Source organism: Egretta garzetta, unplaced genomic scaffold (genome assembly GCF_000687185.1).
Source record: "Egretta garzetta isolate BGI_Z169 unplaced genomic scaffold, ASM68718v1 scaffold46, whole genome shotgun sequence".
In the NCBI taxonomy this organism is placed as follows: domain Eukaryota; kingdom Metazoa; phylum Chordata; class Aves; order Pelecaniformes; family Ardeidae; genus Egretta; species Egretta garzetta.
In genome coordinates this window covers 6682745-6702223 of record NW_009260268.1, presented here as the reverse complement: position 1 = coordinate 6702223, position 19479 = coordinate 6682745, and the positions used below count along the sequence as shown (strand labels likewise).

The 19479-nt window shown below is 36.0% G+C and overlaps 1 protein-coding gene across 13 annotated transcripts in view; it reads left to right on the top strand.

Moving 5' to 3' along the window:
• PCM1 (pericentriolar material 1) overlaps positions 1 to 19479 on the top strand; it is a 46333-nt gene that overhangs the window by 7194 nt on the left and 19660 nt on the right. For 8 of the 13 annotated variants that reach the window (XR_004842458.1, XM_035897735.1, XM_035897745.1 and 5 more), the window contains 19 exons: positions 454 to 631; positions 2949 to 3058; positions 3485 to 3701; positions 4862 to 5060; positions 5352 to 5528; positions 6249 to 6406; positions 6617 to 6831; positions 8471 to 8625; positions 8707 to 8836; positions 10228 to 10362; positions 11906 to 12096; positions 12648 to 12845; positions 13798 to 14020; positions 14158 to 14303; positions 15186 to 15379; positions 16593 to 16770; positions 17144 to 17502; positions 18051 to 18209; positions 19009 to 19065. Coding sequence is in view for 12 of the 13 variants with exons in the window: in XM_035897735.1 (XP_035753628.1) it covers positions 454 to 631; positions 2949 to 3058; positions 3485 to 3701; positions 4862 to 5060; positions 5352 to 5528; positions 6249 to 6406; positions 6617 to 6831; positions 8471 to 8625; positions 8707 to 8836; positions 10228 to 10362; positions 11906 to 12096; positions 12648 to 12845; positions 13798 to 14020; positions 14158 to 14303; positions 15186 to 15379; positions 16593 to 16770; positions 17144 to 17502; positions 18051 to 18209; positions 19009 to 19065 (3379 nt within the window). In the remaining variant the exon portion in view is untranslated. The remainder of the gene's footprint in view (positions 1 to 453; positions 632 to 2948; positions 3059 to 3484; positions 3702 to 4861; positions 5061 to 5351; positions 5529 to 6248; positions 6407 to 6616; positions 6832 to 8470; positions 8626 to 8706; positions 8837 to 10227; positions 10363 to 11905; positions 12097 to 12647; positions 12846 to 13797; positions 14021 to 14157; positions 14304 to 15185; positions 15380 to 16592; positions 16771 to 17143; positions 17503 to 18050; positions 18210 to 19008; positions 19066 to 19479) is intronic. The other 5 variants (XM_035897746.1, XM_035897741.1, XM_035897737.1 and 2 more) reach the window with 2 other exon arrangements.

Genomic DNA, 19479 nt, shown 5'->3' with positions numbered 1-19479 from the left:
GCCCAAAATGTTCTGTTGAAACTGTAGAGATTTTTAGGCCAGTAAATCAATCTAGATCTTCTATTATATGTAGCTCTGTGATACTATGCCTTATTTTGCTGAGCTTTACCAGTCTTACCGCTTAATGCCCTCTTTTATGACTCAAAAGACAGAGGGATACTTGGGGGTTAGTCTCTGGGACATGTTAGGGCAGATGACTGGATTTCTAAAGAAAACTTAACCCCCAGGAGTGGTAAGCATGTCTTGGTGGTACAGGCTTCTCCCTACTGGATGTCTCAAATTTTTAGACTGAAAGGGACTACCAGAAAGGTGAAGCTGTTTCATTTTCACCTTTTTACACTCACTAGGCTGTTGAGTGTAAAATTCTGTTGAAGTCCTGCTTGTTTTGACATTTTTGTCACTAGTAACAAATAAATTGTCATGATTCTGGTAATGTTCTTCCATATCTTGCAGGCCAGAGATCCTCAACAGGAAGCTAAAGAGGAGTTGGAGAACTTGAAGAAGCAGCATGATTTATTGAAAAGGATGCTACAACAGCAGGAGCAATTGAAGGCTCTTCAAGGAAGACAGGCAGCTCTTCTTGCTTTGCAACATAAAGCAGAGCAAGCAATTGCTGTCATGGATGATTCTGGTATGTGGAATGACAGTATCTTTGATAGTATGTTAGCATGCTTATTGAATGATTAAAGCTGGAATTGTGGAATACACATTAAAAAAATCTTTTTTATAATACACTTTTTAAAAATTTTACTGCAAGGCTTCTGTTTCTGAAAAGAGTTGACAATGTAACATTGTAAAATGATGTGTCAGTTAAAAACCACACAGCTGATTTCTGTGGTTTACTTTAAAATCCTAAAAGTGTGGGATTTTCTCTTATGAATTGGTCTATGACATCAGATTAGGAGTCTGCCCCTCATCTCCATCATTGCACCAGGCCTCCGAAGGAAAGAATCGGCGTGAGGGATACGAAGTGTTCTCTCCCTTTCTGTATCATTCTGGCTATAGGCAGTTGGTAGTTTGAGATTTTGTTTGCTTTTTCATGGGGTTTTTGGTTGCTGGTTGCTTGACATTTTAATAGCCATTGGTAGAATAATGGTTCATCCAATAACAGAAAGGAGGAAGTTGCTAAAGCAGTTACATAAGTAAATATGAAACTAGAACTCTGAAATTCTATGGCATGTAAATTGGGGGCATGACTCTGATAATAGAGCACCACCTTTATGTGATAACCTTCAGTTTAAAAGCATTCTTCTAATTTTATTTTATATATTCCCAAATTTTTAAATATTATCTTTGGGACAGAGACTTCTTTTGGATATCTGCGTAAAGCTTGTCAGCAGAGTTGTTTTCTCAAGAGTTCAGTCTTAAAAGGGAGACAGTTGTCCTTGCTTTGTGCACTGTTGACATACGTTTTACCTTTTGTTTGTTGGAAACTTGTCCTGCCCCCCACCCCTCCCTAAATCCTGGTCAGTTTTCTGTGGAAATGGGGTACAGTTATGTGCGCAGTCGTAGGGAATGATGTTTTTGCACTGAGCAAGTTCAGATTCAGTCTGTTACTGTTGCATGACTCTCCCCCCATAAGAGTTGTCGTTAGGCTTGATTTAGAGGGGGGTAGCAGTTCTTATTACAGTTAAGTTTTGTATTTGAGGTAGCTTCATTTGTAGAAATAAAAGCATTGGTTTCTACATTTTACAAAAAGTCTCTCATTAAGGTTCCTTGCTCTGATGAACTCCTCTTTCTGGCTTTTTCTCCTGTCCTTGATTTGATAGACTGTAGGAAAGAAGGTGGAACTAGTTAAGAAAACTCTAGATTTTAGTGTAGGAGAGAAGCAGAGAAGTTGGTAGGTAGAGAGCTTTTAGAAAGCTACCACAGGAGCAAGAGAAGCAAGTGCCTTCAAAAGGTGTTTCTTTATTTCTTAAATGATTTTCAGTAATTGCTTCTCCTATCTGCTCCATAGCAGTAGACCTGTGCTGGCATCTGTTTTGTCTTCTTTCCTCAAATATACAAAACTCCCATCTTGATGAGGAGTGGGTAGATGAAGTGGGTAGAAAAATACGATTGTTTATGATAAATTAGAACTTTGGGTTTTTTAATTCTTCGGTGTTGTTTTTATGTTTCACTTTTCCGCTTATGTCACTCTTAATAACACTTTCTTACTGCTGCTTGTGTGAACTTAAAGATGTGGTATGTACCAGAACTGTAGGGTAGGAAAAGTAAAGATTAAAATTTCACATGGGCAAAATAAATGCTTTTAAATTTAAAAATAGTAAAGCTTTATTGTGCAGGTAACAAATAAATAATACTTGTGCTTGATTTTTCTTATGAAGTGTTGGTTCATATTTGGGGAAAAAGAAAAGTTATTTGGATCTCTCAACTGCCAGTTCTGTATCTTAATACTGTTTCAATCTGAGCTTTCAGAGAGGGGAAAAAAACTTTGTTTTTAATGTATTCCTCTCATAAAGCTTTTTGAAGGACAACCCCCCAAGGCTCTGTTTGCAGCTGGAAAGATTACAACTGATACCAAGATGAAAGCTTGGTGTCCTGTTAATTTATTATTTTAAGAAAGTAAAATTACATTCACTGTTCTTAGTTTGGCTATACTAAGTAATAACAACTGTTTGTAACAAGCAAAATGTTTCCATCATCCCTAGACAACTTGGTTGTTTTTATTTTGCTCTAACCTTTTTAGTAAAACCCAGAACAGACTTACAGTCCTTTTGTATGGTTCTTTACAAAGGAGCTGTGAGTTGGCTTGTTAGCATTCCTGTAATGGAAGTAATCTTTCAAGAGTAAAGTTGATGGGAAGGGCACAACTTCAAAAATAATTGCTGTATTTTAAGAGGTGCAGTATATTGATGTTCTTGTTAAACCAAACATTTTCATCTAATAGCCTTTATTTCATCACTTTGGAAAGGTATTTACCTTTTTTCCTCCTTCTGCATGCCCAGTTGTAACAGAGACCACAGGTAGTGTTTCAGGAGTAAGCCTTACATCAGAACTGAATGAAGAATTGAATGACTTAATTCAACGCTTTCACAACCAACTTCATGATTCTCAGGTCAGTCCTTGGGTTGCACTGTGTAAGTTTTGCCACTGTTTGTTTTTCTTATTCTTTTGAACAGTGCAGTTAAATGTTTGTCTTGCTTATTTGTGTGTATTTGCTAGTGGGGTAATTAGGGTTCCCTCAAACTTGAAAGCTCAGCATCTTTGTGTTCTTAGGAGTTATTACGTGACTGATCTATGCTTTCTGTCTCACAGTTTTCCACGGAAGTCCAGAGAAGTAGTTTCTGTATTGCAGTATAATTATATATTAACTCAATATATAATTGGGATAACATGAGAGTGTTTTCAGCATCAGTTTCCCTTTATAATGTTCTTTGTTCTGGCCTTGAGTCTAGCAAGCCTGTAAGAGGTCTTTTTGTTTCTTAAAATTTTTTTGGCTTTTTTCATAGTAATCTGAATAAAATGAAATTATTCTTTTTAGACACAGTCTGTACCAGATAATAGAAGGCAAGCAGAAAGTCTTTCACTTACCAGAGAGATTTCACAAAGCAGAAACTCTTCAATGTCTGAACACCTGTCAGATGAGAAGGCACAGCTTTTTAACAAGATGCGAATGTTGCAGGGTAAAAAGCAAAAAATGGACAAATTGTTAGGAGAACTTCATACGCTTCGTGACCAACATCTAAATAACTCCTCCTGTAAGTAAATATAGGCTGAATTGTATCTTTTCAACAATGCAACTTTTTTAATGTGTGTGTTTGTAACTCAGGTCTTTCAACTTGCGACTGGTTAATGAAATGCAGGTGATAGAGCTGTGCTGGGACAATATTATGTAAATGGTTTTTAATGCTGTATAAGTTTCTGGCTTAATGGAGAGCTCTGCAAATAGTCATGAGTTTTTGCTAGTAGCACTTTGGTTTATAACATTATCAAAGTTGACTAATGTGAGGATGTGATGACAGGATTTTTTTTCTTCACTGCATGTCTGTGACACATCTGATCTGTGGAGTGTACCATATGAACTTGAACTTTCTGTATTTGTATCACAGTACATCTGTAGTTACGTACTCGGCACTTCAGATATCAGTAGCTTTATGGCATTATGGGGTTTGCTTATCCACTGTCAAAAGACTTTCTCACGCACTGGGCGCTGGGACTTCGATCGTAGGCCGTACCAGAGGAACTTAACTGTCTGAATGGACTAGAGTTTTGGCCTGTTTCCTAGATGGCTTTTTCTTCTGAAAGTCTTGATGTGGGCCTACTTGCTGTTCCCGCTGTTCTGTTTCTAGAAATACTTTTGTACTGGTGAAGTTTGTTCTGTAGCTGGAAACTTCTGAGGAGTGATCACAGCGTATTCTCCTTAACATTAAGAAATGAGACACTTGTACTATTACATGTACTTAATGCATATAATATGAACATATTTGGGTATAATTTCATGTAGCTGGAAAAAACAAACATCAAGCCTGCTTCCTATAGCATATGGACAAAAGAGCTTAGCAGAAGAAAAAATTGATAGGATTTTTCTTATGTTGAACTGTTAAATTTCAAAAAAAAGAAATTCACCAGTGAGTAAACCCTTAAAAGAACTCTTTGGGCAGTTTCACAGCATGAAAGCTTCAACTTTGGAAGTTCGATAAAGCTATAAGGAACTCAATGAAGTCTTCTTTACAGAAGCCCTCTGCCTATTGGCATTGCATGCCATGAAACTTAAGACAAAAGCTTTTGTTCTTCTAAGAAAAGAAGTTTTTAACTGTTATTTTGTATGTTGGTAGTATTTTCTGTAGTAGCATTTTAATACAGTTAAGCAGGTTTCTTTTTGCAAGTTGTTCTTATGAGCTATATTTCTTTTCTGTAGTTTTTCCTGCTTCAGGTTCTCCTCAAAGAAGCATTGACCAAAGAAGTACAACTTCAGCTGCCTCTGGTCCTGTAGGCATAGTAACTGTTGTCAATGGCGAATCAAATAGCCTTGCATCTGCTCCATACCCTCCTGATTCCCTGGTTTCTCAGAATGAGAGTGAAGAGGATGACAATCTAAATCCAACAGAAAAGCTTCAGTAAATGTTCTTTGGTTTTTTCATGACGTGCTTTAGTGATTTTGAGTGTTAATTTTTTAATAAGTTATGTGTTAATAAATCATTTCATATTTTAATCTAATCAATTTAATATTATAGACCTCTTAGTAAATGGTCCAAGACAGTTAAGAGTTCAGAGCTTCAAGCAGAAGGTTCTTACAGCTAGGAAAATGGCAGTAAACTTTAAGAACTATAAATTATATATGTACTTTTCAACTCTACATACATTTGATTAATGTGACAAAACACAGCATATTCTCTTTTTCTCCTCAGGAAGCTAAATGAAGTTCGTAAGAGGCTGAATGAGTTACGTGAGTTAGTTCACTATTATGAGCAAACATCTGATATGATGACAGATGCTGTGAATGAAAACACTAAGGAAGAGGAAGAAACAGAAGAATCAGAAAGTGATTCTGAACATGAGGATCCACAGCCTGTTACAAATATTAGGTTGTCATACTTTTTGCTAAGTTGTTACAGATTTTCTGAAGCAATACATTATTTCAGTCAACCAGAATTAACTTAGTTCTGTGATTACAGTAATTTTACAAAATTTTTAATTTGAAGTAGATTTCTTATAGAGATGATTCTTATTAATCTTGTGCTTAGTTATGTAGCAGACGTAGATTAGACTGGAAATTTAGAAAATCACTATAAGAGACTTCAAAATCTGTAATTCCTATGGGTTTAAGCAGTGAATTATGCATATGGAATTCCACTAGAAGGTTGACAGGCCTAGACTAGAGAATTGGAATAAAAACGAACTTCAGATTAGAGAGGCATTTAGAGTTATACTCTTAACAGGGCAACTGTGTGCATCAAGGATCTTCACTGTGCAGAAATTAATACTAATTTAGCTATGAATCTTACAAAGATTTTATAATACAGACATGTACCTTGAAAACCTCTTGTATTGTTGTAGATCTAGCAATTAAGAAAAAAATCTGCTGGAGAGATTGATACTGAGAAATTCTGAATGTCTAGATGGATTTTTATATGGGGTTGGTTTTTTGTTTTGTTTTGGGTTTTTTTGGTTTGGTTTTTGTTTGTTTTTTTTTTTTTAAGGGTCAGGGCACAGTCCCATAAAAGCCAGTTAATAAAACAGCTGAAGTAAAATTCCATCAATATAATTTCTTAAAAAGTTAACATGAATAATGCACTTTACCCTAGAAACCCTCAAGGAATCAGTAGTTGGAGTGAAATAAATAGCAACTCAAATGTACAGTGTGGAACTAATAACAGAGATGGAAGACATCTTAATACAGACTGTGAAATAAATAACCGATCTGCTGCTAATATAAGGACTCTAAAAATGTCTTCTACTCTAGGTATGTTCTAAAATCTTCTGTAATTTTAAGTCTTAGCGCAAATAATTATGATAGCCATACAGATTGGGTGAACCTTGTTTGATAAGCAAAATGTTCAAGAGTATAATCAATAAGCTGATCGTTTTCTAATGTCCAGTAATTACAGCGGACTTCAGAAGTTCAATAATGTGTCATTGGTACTGTTTTGTTTTCTCCTCTCCCCACCTCCAGACTGTCATAATAGGGAGGATGCCAAAGATATTGACCTACCCCAAGCTGAAGATGACGATGTGGAAGAAGATAGAGTTAGTGAAGATTCCCTGTCTAGTCACAGAAGCAGCCTGGGTGATGCTGTTGGAGATGCTGAGTTTGAGCAGAAGATCAATAGGCTTATAGCTGCAAAACAGAAACTTAGACAGTTACAAAACCTTGCTGCTATGGTGCAGGTATTATTTTAAGAATATAAATCTGTGCACAAAAATTTAGCATTCATTATTTCATGTAATGTGTAAGTTTTAATAGGGAAAACCACTCTGCTTAATGTAACATTTAAAATGGTTGGGTTTAGGCTGGGGAAAAAGAGAGAGTTTGATTTTTCTGAAGTCAAGGGTGATACTTCTGAAGTTCAAATTTGGAATTCTCTTGGGAGATTGCTAACCTAACAGAAGAATGGCCTTCATACTTATCTTTAGCATGGGATTACAAAATACAGATGAAGAAGTCTAATATTTTTCTTTAAATAATACCAATCTACATTTTTAAGCTTATAATGAATATTCCCAAGTTTTCGTTTCTGAATCCTAAGTTTTGCAACATCATTCAATCAGTGAGGAAAAACTACTTGTTCTCAATTAAAGTCTTAGGGTGTTGCAACGTGTTCAAGTTGGGGTATTTTGCTTTGGGGTTGGGAGGTGTGTGGTTGTTTTTTGGTTTGGAGGTTGGGGGTTTTTTTTGAGTCTTGAGGGCCAACTATGAACTGACTTTTTAATTTAGAATATGCCATGCTAATGTAGTGGTGTTTATTAAAAGTATATTTTCATGAATCTAATGTCCTTACAGAATACTCACATTTGAGCACTATCTAATGTAATGTCTGTGTACTGAATACTCATAGGCGTATCAGAAATGTAAAGGCTTTATGTGAGAACTCTAAAATCAATCTCAGAACGTACGTTTTACGATAGCAACAGTATAAACACTCTGTTGTAATTTCAAGATTATACTGCTATCAAAAATTTCTCGGTATCTTGATCAGCCTTGTTTTTATCGTCACTGTAGAAAGGTTAACTGTACAGTGGTATAAATCAGAACTAGAGATTGTACAGCAGCTTCCTTAATAAATAGCATAATTAATGGCATGTCTTCAATCTTTCCTTCATATTTACAAGGCTTGTATCTGCATGTACTCAGTAATGGTACTGTAGGTCCGCATAGCTGTGTCATACTTGGTCGCTGATGATCTCTGCTGTTCAGCAAGTTCTGTCTTAAGAATGATCATGCAGGAAAACAAAAGAAGCAGTGGCTACAGCTTTAGTATTTTCATTTTGAGAACTGAAAATACAAAAGTTACGAAAACAAGAAAAGTGGAATATAGAACTATGTAGAAGGCTGTTTCTAAAATATTTTAGAATTAACTTTCAGGAGCAGTTTTTGGTTTTATTTTAAGCTGTTAATAGTAATACTTAACTTCATGACTACAGTAATTAAGCAGTCTTGTTCACCTCAGTCTCCTGTTCCTCTTTTTGCCTCCCCCTTTGTTTCTTGACGTGCCTGTGTGTTTCTCTCGCTCAGTTGCAGGCATAAAATACAATTCAAGTGGTTTATGCTTCCAGAATGAGACACGTTATCTTGCATTTGTTGTGGAAGTTCTAGTAGTGTGAGCTTTATAACTTGAAATTTTCTCATTAACTTAATTTATCTTAGTCATGATGCCATGAAGATGATGACTTCTCAGTTTATGATCTGAACAAAAGACAAAGCTATTCAGATTGTTTAATTTTGAAAAAGTAGTTTGACAAACTAAACTTGTTTCATTTTGTGTATCAGCTTGAGAATAGTCTAACTGCCTTTCTGACATCCTTTTAGGATGATGATCCAGAGCCTCAAGCAACAATTGCAAATGCATCTAATATTGGTGACTTGTTTTTGGGTGAGATGGAAGAGACGAAGCAACAACCGAACAATGTCCGAGCTAGTACCAACAAGTTACAAAAAGATGTAGGACTGAATGAAAAAGCAAGGTATGCCTTTCTCAAGGGCCGGTAGAATCATGCTTTAAGCAACTTCTTGCCAAGTAATATGCGGATAACTTATTTACACAGAGAGAAGTTTTATGAAGCTAAACTTCAGCAGCAGCAACGGGAACTTAAACAGTTACAAGAAGAAAGAAGAAAACTGATTGAAATTCAAGAAAAAATTCAAGTGTTACAGAAAGCTTGTCCTGACCTTCAAGTAGGTAGAATGTATTTCTTTGCTTTCTTAAGCTGTTGAGCAACAAAACATAAAATACCTTTCACACCATTTTTTGCTATAAAAATTAAAAAAAAAAAAAAAAAAAAAGAAAATTGGTAATACTTGTGTATTGTAAGCAGCTGGACTTCTAAGTATAGAGAAGAGCTCTGGTTATCTCATGCCACTATAGGTTCTTGCTCAGTGGTTGCTGTGTTAAGTTCTAATTTCACTGTAGTTTGTCCTCAAAAGCCTTGATTTAAAGTCTTTTAAAGATAGAGAACCTTCTTTCTTATTTTTAGCCTAAAATTTGTCTGTCCATACCTGCTAGTCACTGCATCTTCACTCCTCTTAGTAGTCAGTCACAGCGTCTGGTATTTTGAAACAGCATTGTGTTTTGTAAGCATGATCAATACTTTGTTGTAGTCAAACTTAACTGCACAGTGCTGTACTGTTTATCATGTTCTTTGAAGACAAACTTTTTTTCCGATGAAGTGAGCAGTAAATTGTCAATACTGTGCATCTACAGCATTTTATATGTGGTGTGTTGACCCTGGCTGGATGCCAGGTGCCCACCAAAGCCACTTGGTCACTCCCCTCCTCAGCTGGACAGAGGAGAGAAAATGGAACAAAAGGCTCATGAGCGGAAATAAGAACAGGGAGGTCACTCACCAATTACTGTCCCGAGCAAAACAGACTTGACTTGAGGAAAATTAATTTAATTTATTACTAATCAAAATTGGAGTAGGATAATGAGAAAATAAGACACCTTCCCTCCACTCCTCCTTTCTTCCCGGGCTTAACTTCACTCCAGAATTCTCCACCTCCTCCCCACCAGCAGCGCAGGAGGACAGGGGAATAGGAGTTGTGATCAATTCATCACATGCTGTCTGTGCCGCTCCTTCCTCTTCAGGGGAGGACTCCTCACACTCTTCCCCTGCTTTAGTGTGGGGTCCCTTCCATGGGAGACAGTCCTCCACGGAATTCTCCAATGTGAGTCCTTCCCACAGGCTGCAGGTTTTCACAAAATGCTCCAGTGTGGGTCCCCTCCATAATATGTTATCACAGAGGCGCTTCCACCATCACTGATTGGCTGGCCTTGGCAGCAGACACAGGGAAGACTTCTAGCAGCTTCTCACAGAAGCCACCCCTGTAGCGCTCCTGCTACCAAAACCTTGCCACACAAACACAATACAATATAATACTATATTATATAAAAATAAGTTTTGTTGATTCCTGGTTAAGTTCTGAGATAAGGATTTAACCTTGATTTGAAAATCCCTTTTCACTGGGATTCTCCTATCTCATAAAGCCAGAACTGTGTTGGGTTTTAACAGCAGGTAAGTTTTAGAAAGCTGCTCTACTCTATTTTGTCTTTTTGCTTTCTCTTTCAGTTGTCAGCTGGCCTGGTTAACTGCCCAGCAAATAGACAGACTTCACCAGCAACTTCAACTCCAGCCATGAATGAGTGTAACACAGCTTGCAAGCCTTTACTTGAATTTGATGAATCTGTACCAGTAGGCAATGAGGTATTTCATACTTAATATTCTGTGACTTAAAAAAGGTTTAAAATGAAAAAAGTCTAGGTAACTTGGACACATTTTTAAGTACTTGGGGTGGGGAGTGGAGTAGTAGCCATTTTAACAAAATGTGTGTAACTTCGTTTCATTTCTGGTAAGAAGTAAATGTTGACCTGAACTGACAAGAGATCTTCTCCCAAATATAGCAGTTGTTGCTAAATATTAACGTGGAAGTTGAATGAATTTGGATTTGTACTGTGTATGTTTGACAGTGTATACCACATGCAAGTCATCCATGAAGAAAATGATGGCAGGATTTGAAACTTTGTTTATCTTCTACACATCTTCCTTCCCCTTTTCCCCCCAAAATTCATGGTTTAAATAATGATCTGGATATTACTTAGTCTTTCTGAAAATTGTGCTAGCATTTGTAGGGGTGGAGGGATACGTGATGAAAACTGTTTCCTGGCTAGACTAGACATCAAAAAACTAATATCTGAAAAATACTTTTTTTCATAGACTTTGTGAGTTGCATCAGCATGCTTGCAAATTTTCCTTTAATAGTTTAGGTGAGGCTAACTGGGCAATGCCTGTACTGTTGTCATTAAAAGCCAAAGTCTCCTTCTCCAAGAAGATAATTTCAGAACTTCGGCATCTTCCAAATAAGCATTATAGGACAATTTGTCTCTTTTCGCTAAATAAATGGTCTGAATTCTTTCTGCTAAAAAGAAACTGTCTCTAAAACGAATGTGCTAGTGCAATTGCTAACACTCTACAAACAGGTTGGGTTATTAATTATCAAAACGTGTGCAGATTTTTGGTGGAAAACTTCTTAGCTCCAGCACCACCAACTAGTTGGGTTGCTTTCAGGCTCAAGTACATTGTCACTCGCCTGTTTCTCTTAAATCTGCTTTTTTTCCAGTCTCGTTCACATACAGAATTGTTTTTGTATTTTATGCTATTATGTTATGCTGTTTACATGTTTGTAAAAGTATCTTGCCATTTATGTTTTCTCTGCATCTAATTTAAGGTAGATAAGGTACAGGTAGAAAGAGGCCTTTTCCCTTTATGTGCCTTTTTTGTAAATCATGGCTTCATTAAGTCTTGTTCAAACATACACTGCAACTTGAAGCTTCTGCAGGTTGCAGAAAATCTTTTTGGTGTATCCTCTACTTTGTTATTAAAGAAGTACTTGGCACAATTTTCAGATTTCTATAGAGGGTAGTATTCTGTCAGACTACTTAAAGATCTATCTAATAATGCATAAATCATGTGATGAAAACATTGTTGAGTGAAACGTGCCCTTTTTCTTAGAAAAAAAAAAAAATCTGTCCTCTAATAATTAATTGCCTTCTTAGATTTTGCAGTATTTGGGATAAATAGTAAATATGGGATGTATTTTCGGCATTCTGTGGTGTGGCTTCAGTTATGGTATAATACCAATGCCCGGAAAAAAAGGTATTACTGTAGTATCAAATACTAACATTTTAATGTGCTTTAGATTGTTTTTAGTTTGTTTATATTCTAATGTCTTCCATTTTACTGCAAACAGTTATGGTCTGAGATGAGAAGACATGAGATTTTAAGAGAAGAATTGCGACAGAGAAGAAAGCAACTTGAAGCTTTAATGGCTGAACATCAGAGGAGGAGAGAGCTCGCAGAAACAATATCTACTGTTGCTGCATCTGTTAAAAGTGAAGGATCAGAAGCTCAGCGCACTCCACAGCAGAGTAGGACTGAAAAGTAAGAGCACGAATCACCCTGTGTTAGTCCGTGGGCACTTCTGTTGTTTAGTCAGATGTCAGTCTTGGGGCCATTTCTGTTTTCATCTGAGCACTGAATGTGATAGTATAACAGAGTAAATTAATTTCTTGACTTCTAAAGTGACTGTCAGTTGGCAGCTTGCCATTTTTATGGGTCTTCGCAGCATATTTAGTCTCCCCTGCTCTATAAATGGTGAAAATTCACCTAATGAAAGGAGAATGTGTGGAAAATGCCAAATGCTCAGAGTAATTTTTCTTCAACTTGACACGGTTTATAACAATATAGGAAAGGAATAATTTTCCAAAACAATAAGTAATTTTATTTAACTGTCCTAATATCAGAAGAACACTAGTTTTATTTTGCATTGGTGAAATGTTTAAATTAATTTTGGTGCAGCTTGATTAATAAAGATAGACAGACTTGTAATTGGCAACAGGTTGTTTTACTTTGTCATAAACTAGAGAAAAAGTACTCATTTCCTAAACAGTCCTTTTTTTCTTGCCCACTTTCTCTTCTCCAATGTTCACTAGGACAATGGCTACGTGGGGAGGTTCTACCCAGTGTGCAATAGATGAAGAGGATGGAGATGAAGACGGTTATCTCTCTGATGGAGCTGGTCAGGCAGAAGAAGAGGAAGAAGATGCATCAAGTTTGAATGACAGTTTCTCTATTTATCCCAATAACAACATACCAGAAAATGCATATTTTGTTAAAGAAAACAAGGACAGGTTAGTGGCATTAACTGTTGATCTGATGCTTGTCAGAGTATATTTGGAAGGGGTGGAAGAAGCATTGCATTAACTAAAAGGCATCCTTTTATGGCAAAGTGGAATTTCTTTCTGCTTGCCGGGGGCTGTGTGCAGTGGCACTTTCTTGTCTGAGTCTCTGTAACTGCTATGTATGAAATTAATTTGGTTATTTCGTCTGTTTTCAGTCATATTAACTGTCTGCCATTGAGCTCTCCAGTTGTGTTGCAGTAGCTCCTTATGTTCCCATGTTGTTTTAATCAGCTTAAAATATAACCTATATGAAATTTTGGCCATGATATCAATCAGTCTCTTTACCAAAAAAAAGTGATTCAGAGAATTAAACTACCTCTGAAATTTTTGCTTCCAAATTGTTGGCTTTTACGGCTTTGAAAATTATTTCTTACTAGATTTTTCTTAATTAACGTGAATCTTTTTAGCGCTCACTTACCTAATTGATTCCATTAATAAGCTTTGTGTGACTAAATGAAAATGCCATGTTAAAGGTAATGTATATCTCTTCGATTGATTTCCTCTGGTTTTGATACCAAAATAATTTTAGTAGATAATGGCCTTCTGGTCAGGAGCTGGGCCTGTTAATTCGTAGCATATTCTTGGTGGCTACTATTCTTCATCTGAGTGCATATTATGTACCAGTAATGGATGATACTAAAAACAAGATACAGAAATATACTTAGCAGTTCTTTTTTGACAGTGGTTGTTAGTTGGGTGGCTGTTATTTTCCATTTGTTTAGGATAATGTTGGATTGACAAAATCACATGGGTGATTTGCTGGCATGCTAAAATGGCCTGTGCCAAGATAATTGTTGATGTACAACTGAAACATAATTTGAATAATGGGAGTATCATTAGAGATGTAGTTGTTTGAAATGTCAGCTTTTGTCTTTATTCTTCCTTTTTTTCCCCAACCCAGGTGGAAAAATTGCCGTCCTCTTTCAGCAGATGGGAATTACCGTCCATTGTCTAAGGCCAGGCAACAGCAAAACATAAGTATGCGACGTCAGGAAAATGTTCGGTGGATGTCTGAACTTTCATATGTGGAAGAAAAGGAACAGTGGCAAGAGCAGATCAATCAGTTGAAGAAACAGCATGAATTTAGTGTCAGCATTTGTCAAACTTTGATGCAGGATCAGCAGGTAAATATGAAGAGCGCTTACTTTGCTGTTCTTACTTTGTGGGGTTTTTTCCTTCTTTTTTTTCTCTGTCTAAATCTTTCCAGCAATACTGTCTGGTTTTGGCAATTTGGTCACTGTCATGTATTTTCTTTCCACAGACCCTCTCTTGTCTTCTACAGACTTTGCTTACAGGCCCTTACAATATGATGCCCAATAATGTTGCATCTTCACAAGTACATCTTATTATGCATCAGTTGAACCAGTGTTACACTCAACTGACTTGGCAGCAGAATAATGTCCAAAGGTTTGTTGGCTGTATTAGTGTTTGACTGTGGAATTTGAAATGCTTCAGTAACAGAGAACATGGTTATGTGAATAAGAGATTACAGATAATGGTTAAATATGAGACTATTGAACTCCTGAGTTGATTATAAGCTTTTGAAATTATGTACAGCATTTTTGGTTGTTTTTTTCACTGCTGCTTTAACACCTCTGAGATGGCTCTTTTTGATTAATCTTTAGTGAAGAGAACCAAAAGTTTGCATCTCTTCCAAAAACCTGCTGTGAGGGCTTTATTTGGCTGGGTTTTGGTTTAGACTTACTTTCCTTGAATATGCTTTTATGTCTGTAGTCTTTACTAGACTACATTGCAAGATTCTGGATTCTAATGGTTATGGAAATGTGGTGGAAAAGCTTTTTGGCCTTTCTTAGTATTGTCAGTCAGAATTTATGCTTACACTCCATTTGGAAAACCTTCTGAACAGCGATCTTTATTAGAAACAGATGTAATAGTCATTTTAATTCATTGCATGAAGGTTCAAGCTCTTTATCTCTGTTTTGTATTTGGTAAGTGATGTATAGTTACTGGCCTCTTAATATATTTTAAAGTAGTTTAATGCCACTTCTGCAAATATTTTGTATCTTTGTTTCTATTTAAGTTTCCTTTTTGACCTGCTTGGTTTTTTAGTATCTAGTAATTGTTTTGTTGTTGTTGCAAGGTTCCTGTCTGTCACTCAGGATTAAGTAGAAGTTGTTTTTTTTCTTGAGGGTTTTTTTTTAACTAGATAAACAGAGCAGTTTTTAACATATGTTACACGAAGCAGGTGAAATAATGAGTCTCAAATCTACAGCTTTCCCTTAGCATTCTTTTGTTTTCTCCAAATGCTTATTTTTCCTTGTTTTCAAGGTTGAAACAAATGTTGAATGATCTTATGCGCCAGCAAGAAGAACAACAGTGTCAAGAGAAGCCATTGAGAAAGGAGAGCGGCAGTAGTGCACCACCACCTCCATCTCCTGTTTTCTGTCCATTCAGCTTTCCTCCACAACCTGTGAATCTGTTTAATGTACCAGGTTTTACTAATTTTTCTTCCTTTGCTCCAGGTGAGTATTACTATAGGTGTGAAAAGTAGTAAGAATTTCAAAAGTTTCTGTTCCCTCATTTAACTGAAATCTGAATGTGAACCTGCTGAAACTGTGACTTTTTCTTTCTATTGAAATGGTCTTAAACAGTACTTGAATGAGTCCATATTATCCTAGCAGAAGTCTGTTCATGTTTATTGCTGAATGATTGTATATTTTGACTTCAGTATAAAAAGCAAGACTTTCTCAATACGAAGTTGGTTATTGTCAAAAATACCCACTCCATAAAAATTAATGTTTTAAATGTTCTTCATCTGACATATGAAAAGCAATATTTGAAGCTTTTACATACTTTCAGCAATCATTTAATAGTATTCTAAGTGAACCCTCTAATTTTAAGGTGGCACTTGGTAATTATTTCTCTTTTTCATAGAACTTCCAGTACTCATTTTTGTTTGAAAGACCTGTAAATGGAGTGCGTTACTGATTTTTAATTCCCATCAAAGGTATAGAGTAACTGTTGACTTGGATACAGTGTTCCTAATCACATTATCAAATCTACTTTTACTGTTGAATTTGAAATGGAAAAAAAGTCAGTATTTTACTGTATCATTAGAAGTTGTTAAAGCTGTCTTAATAATGTATTTCACCCTTTTTCAAGAAACCAGGAAACAGGCACAGACCTAGATTGTAGCTTTCAGATTCTAAAGTCTGTTTTCTATTTAAGGATAGCTTTTAAATTATATGGAACTCGCACAGAAGAAGAATATGTTCAATTTGTCCCTACCGTGAAGATTCTAAAGTTAAAATAAGTATTATGAATTTATGACTACTTTGGCCCTATGAATACTTGTACTGCTGGAATTTTCTTGTCAGTTTGATGGTCGGTGAAGTATTGATAAAGTCTTCGTGCAGACAGAACTTTGCTTTTTTTGGAACTGATGTCATTTTTACCTTCACTTGTCAGAGCTCTTTATTGGGGTTTCTTGAAGTACCTTCATCTCTCCACTGATGGGATTGTAGTGGCATGTATAGTATTCAGTAATGTTTGAAACCTGCATTTAAGATAAATTCTGATTATTGCAATGCTTTCAGGATGAAAAATTTTTTTGATTACTTCCCTACTGTATTTTTGCTTCATAATTTTATGTTGCCACCCAATATGTCTCAAATTTGACTTTTATCACACAGATAAATGAGGTTGTATCTTGTGACTCTCTTGTTTATGTTGTAGGTATTAACTATAATCCAGTATTCCCTTCTGGGTTTGGAGATTTTGCACACACTATTTCCCCACACAGCAGTGAGCAGCAGCAACATCCTCTAGATCATAATGCCTCTGGGAAAACTGAGTATATGGCATTCCCCAAACCTTTTGAAAGCAGTTCCTCTAATGGAGCAGAAAAACAAAGGTATTTAATGTCACAGCATAACTTTCCTTAAATAATTTTTCCTTCCTGTCTCCTCCCTTTTCTGGGGCTTGTGGGAATTCATCATTCTTTTAGGGAATTTATCTTCTAGGTAATAATAGAATTAAAAGATGAGCTTACTTCTGCAGTTTCCAGTTTAATTTTTCTACTTTTTTCACTAAAGTGTTCTGCTTTTCTCTATATTAACTAATGTATCATTTCATTAATATTTTAAGATCAAATACAGTGTTGGAGTGTTTTTGTGATACATTTTGTAAGTGGAGGAGGAATACTTCATTTCCGTATTTTTTGAAACTGAGCTGTTCTGTCTGAGACTAGGTTATGATACACTGTGGGCTGTCTTTCTCTCTGACAGGAGGAGTCACAGACAACCTGAAGAGGAAACTGAAAAAAGATCAGCCTGGCTTAATGATAGCCAGGAAGCAAAAAAAGATGATCAGTCTCAGCTGAAAGCAGGTTTTGCAGTTTCAGTACAAAACATTGCTTCTGGTCATAAAAATCAGTCTGATGTGAGCAGGAGAAGAGATTTTGATGAAGAGTCGTTGGAGAGTTTCAGTAGCATGCCTGATCCAGTAGACCCAACTACTGTGACAAAGACATTTAAATCTAGAAAAGCGTCAGCACAAGCAAGCTTGGCATCAAAAGATAAAACACCCAAATCGAAGAATAAGAGGAAGAGTTCTTCTCAGATAAAAGGCAGAAGTAAAAATATTGGTAGGTTGTAAAATAATCTTGGGTACTATGGCAAACTCAACTTGGATTATAATCATTACACTTCAGAGAATTTACTCCTCATAGATGGTACCTATAACGAAAATAAGTTATTGAAATACTAATTTATTTTACATAATGTAATTACATAATATTTTTTAGCATTTAAGTAAATAAAAAGCATAACTCATTTACGACATGGTCATTTGAATGGGTAGTGAATGCAGATACACTAAAATTTGGAATAAGCCACCAGGAGAATCTTTGTCTTCATTATGTCTTCATGTTCAAACTGGATGACTTGCTGACAGATGTTCTTCAGTAAAATACTGAATGAGAAGAGAGGGACAGTACTAGCACATGCAGTACTGTTGTGGTCACTTGGCATTTAGTGCTACTGTATGGTTTCAGTGTACAGAGGAAAATTTTTGGCTAGGAAACATCATTGGTGTTTTGCATATTTGAGATTGACCTTGAACAAATTTTTAAAAGTAATAAAACACTTTGTAAGCTATTTTTTTTACTTCTTCCTTTTCATTCCCTCCCATAAGGTTATGAAAGTGCAAGTGCTTCTAGTGTGTGTGAACCCTGCAAGAACAATAAAAGCAGACACTCTGAAGAGGTTGTTCATGCAAAGGTGTTCAGCAAACGGAATCGGGAACAATTGGAAAAAATAATTAAATACAGTAGATCTACAGAAATGTCTTCAGGTATTCTTTTCTGAATGTCAGTAATTATTTTGTGAACTTTGCTGAGTAAAGGACCTCCATACTTAGTTGCTAGTATATTATTTAAAAGCAGCGTATTATAACAAGATGACTATACTATATTTTTAGCATATGGATTTTGCTTTCTAACTTGTAAGGATGCTGTAAACATAGAAGTGTGTAAAAAGTTGGGTGTCGATTGCTTTTGGGTGTTTTCTGTAGATCAGGTGTTGGATTAAAAGAATTTAGAAGCCTGTTACTGTAAAACAAGGAAAAATCTGGCCAACCAAAAACCTCACCCATTTGTTGGTGTTCTTGTAGAAAGTAACTGCACAACAGATGAAACTTTGTTTAGCATTTAAACTACATCCTGTACTGCATACATGTTTTCTTTCTAGTCATGCTTAAAGGAACTCTATCAAATATCATTCAAATTCAGTCTTATAACATCACATAAACCCTTACATTTTTGACATCTGCACTGCTTTTCTTGCTTCTCGATCATAAAAATACTCTCTTCTGTGTCTTTTTAGGTTCTGCCAGTACCTTTGTTTTGTTTGAAAGATGCAGAAATTTTAGTCATTGTAGCATGATGTACAGCTTTGTCAATGTAGCTGTGTCCACACTAAGAGCTGTTTATTGGTATATGTAATAAATTTTATCAGTCAAGTTCTCTCAGTAAGCAGCTTTGATGTGGTTTGGATGACTAAGCAGTCTTCCTCCTGCTGTTTTGTATAGACCCTGTCTTTATTTCTGGTGCCCATTTTTGTGTTTATCACTGTCTATCCCCACTTTCCTACAGCGCATGCTAGGAGAATTCTGCAGCAGTCTAACAGAAATGCATGCATTGAAGCGCCAGGTAATGCATTCACTGCTTAGCTTCAACAATGTCTTATTTTTTTTTTTCCCTCTCTCAGCTTTGGTCCTTTAACTCAGACTGTTTAGCAGATGTTCAAAGTTAGTACTATTGTAGCACCTTCCCTGTAAACAAGGCAAAACAAGTTACTTGTAATTTGCATGAAATGCAATGATACAAACTCCTTTGAATTATAAATGTGGAGAATGTGTTTATTCTGTTCTTGGTTAGTCACAATTACAAGTGGAAGATACTACAACAAAAAACTAATTTCAGTATGTTTAAAAGCTACTATTACATTTTATTAATGGAGATGGGAAGCAATTCCTGGTGGCTTATTAAAGGTTGAAAAAGCTTGCCTCTATGCTTAAAAATACTGGTAACCTATTTCCGGATAATCAATTGCACAGTAACACT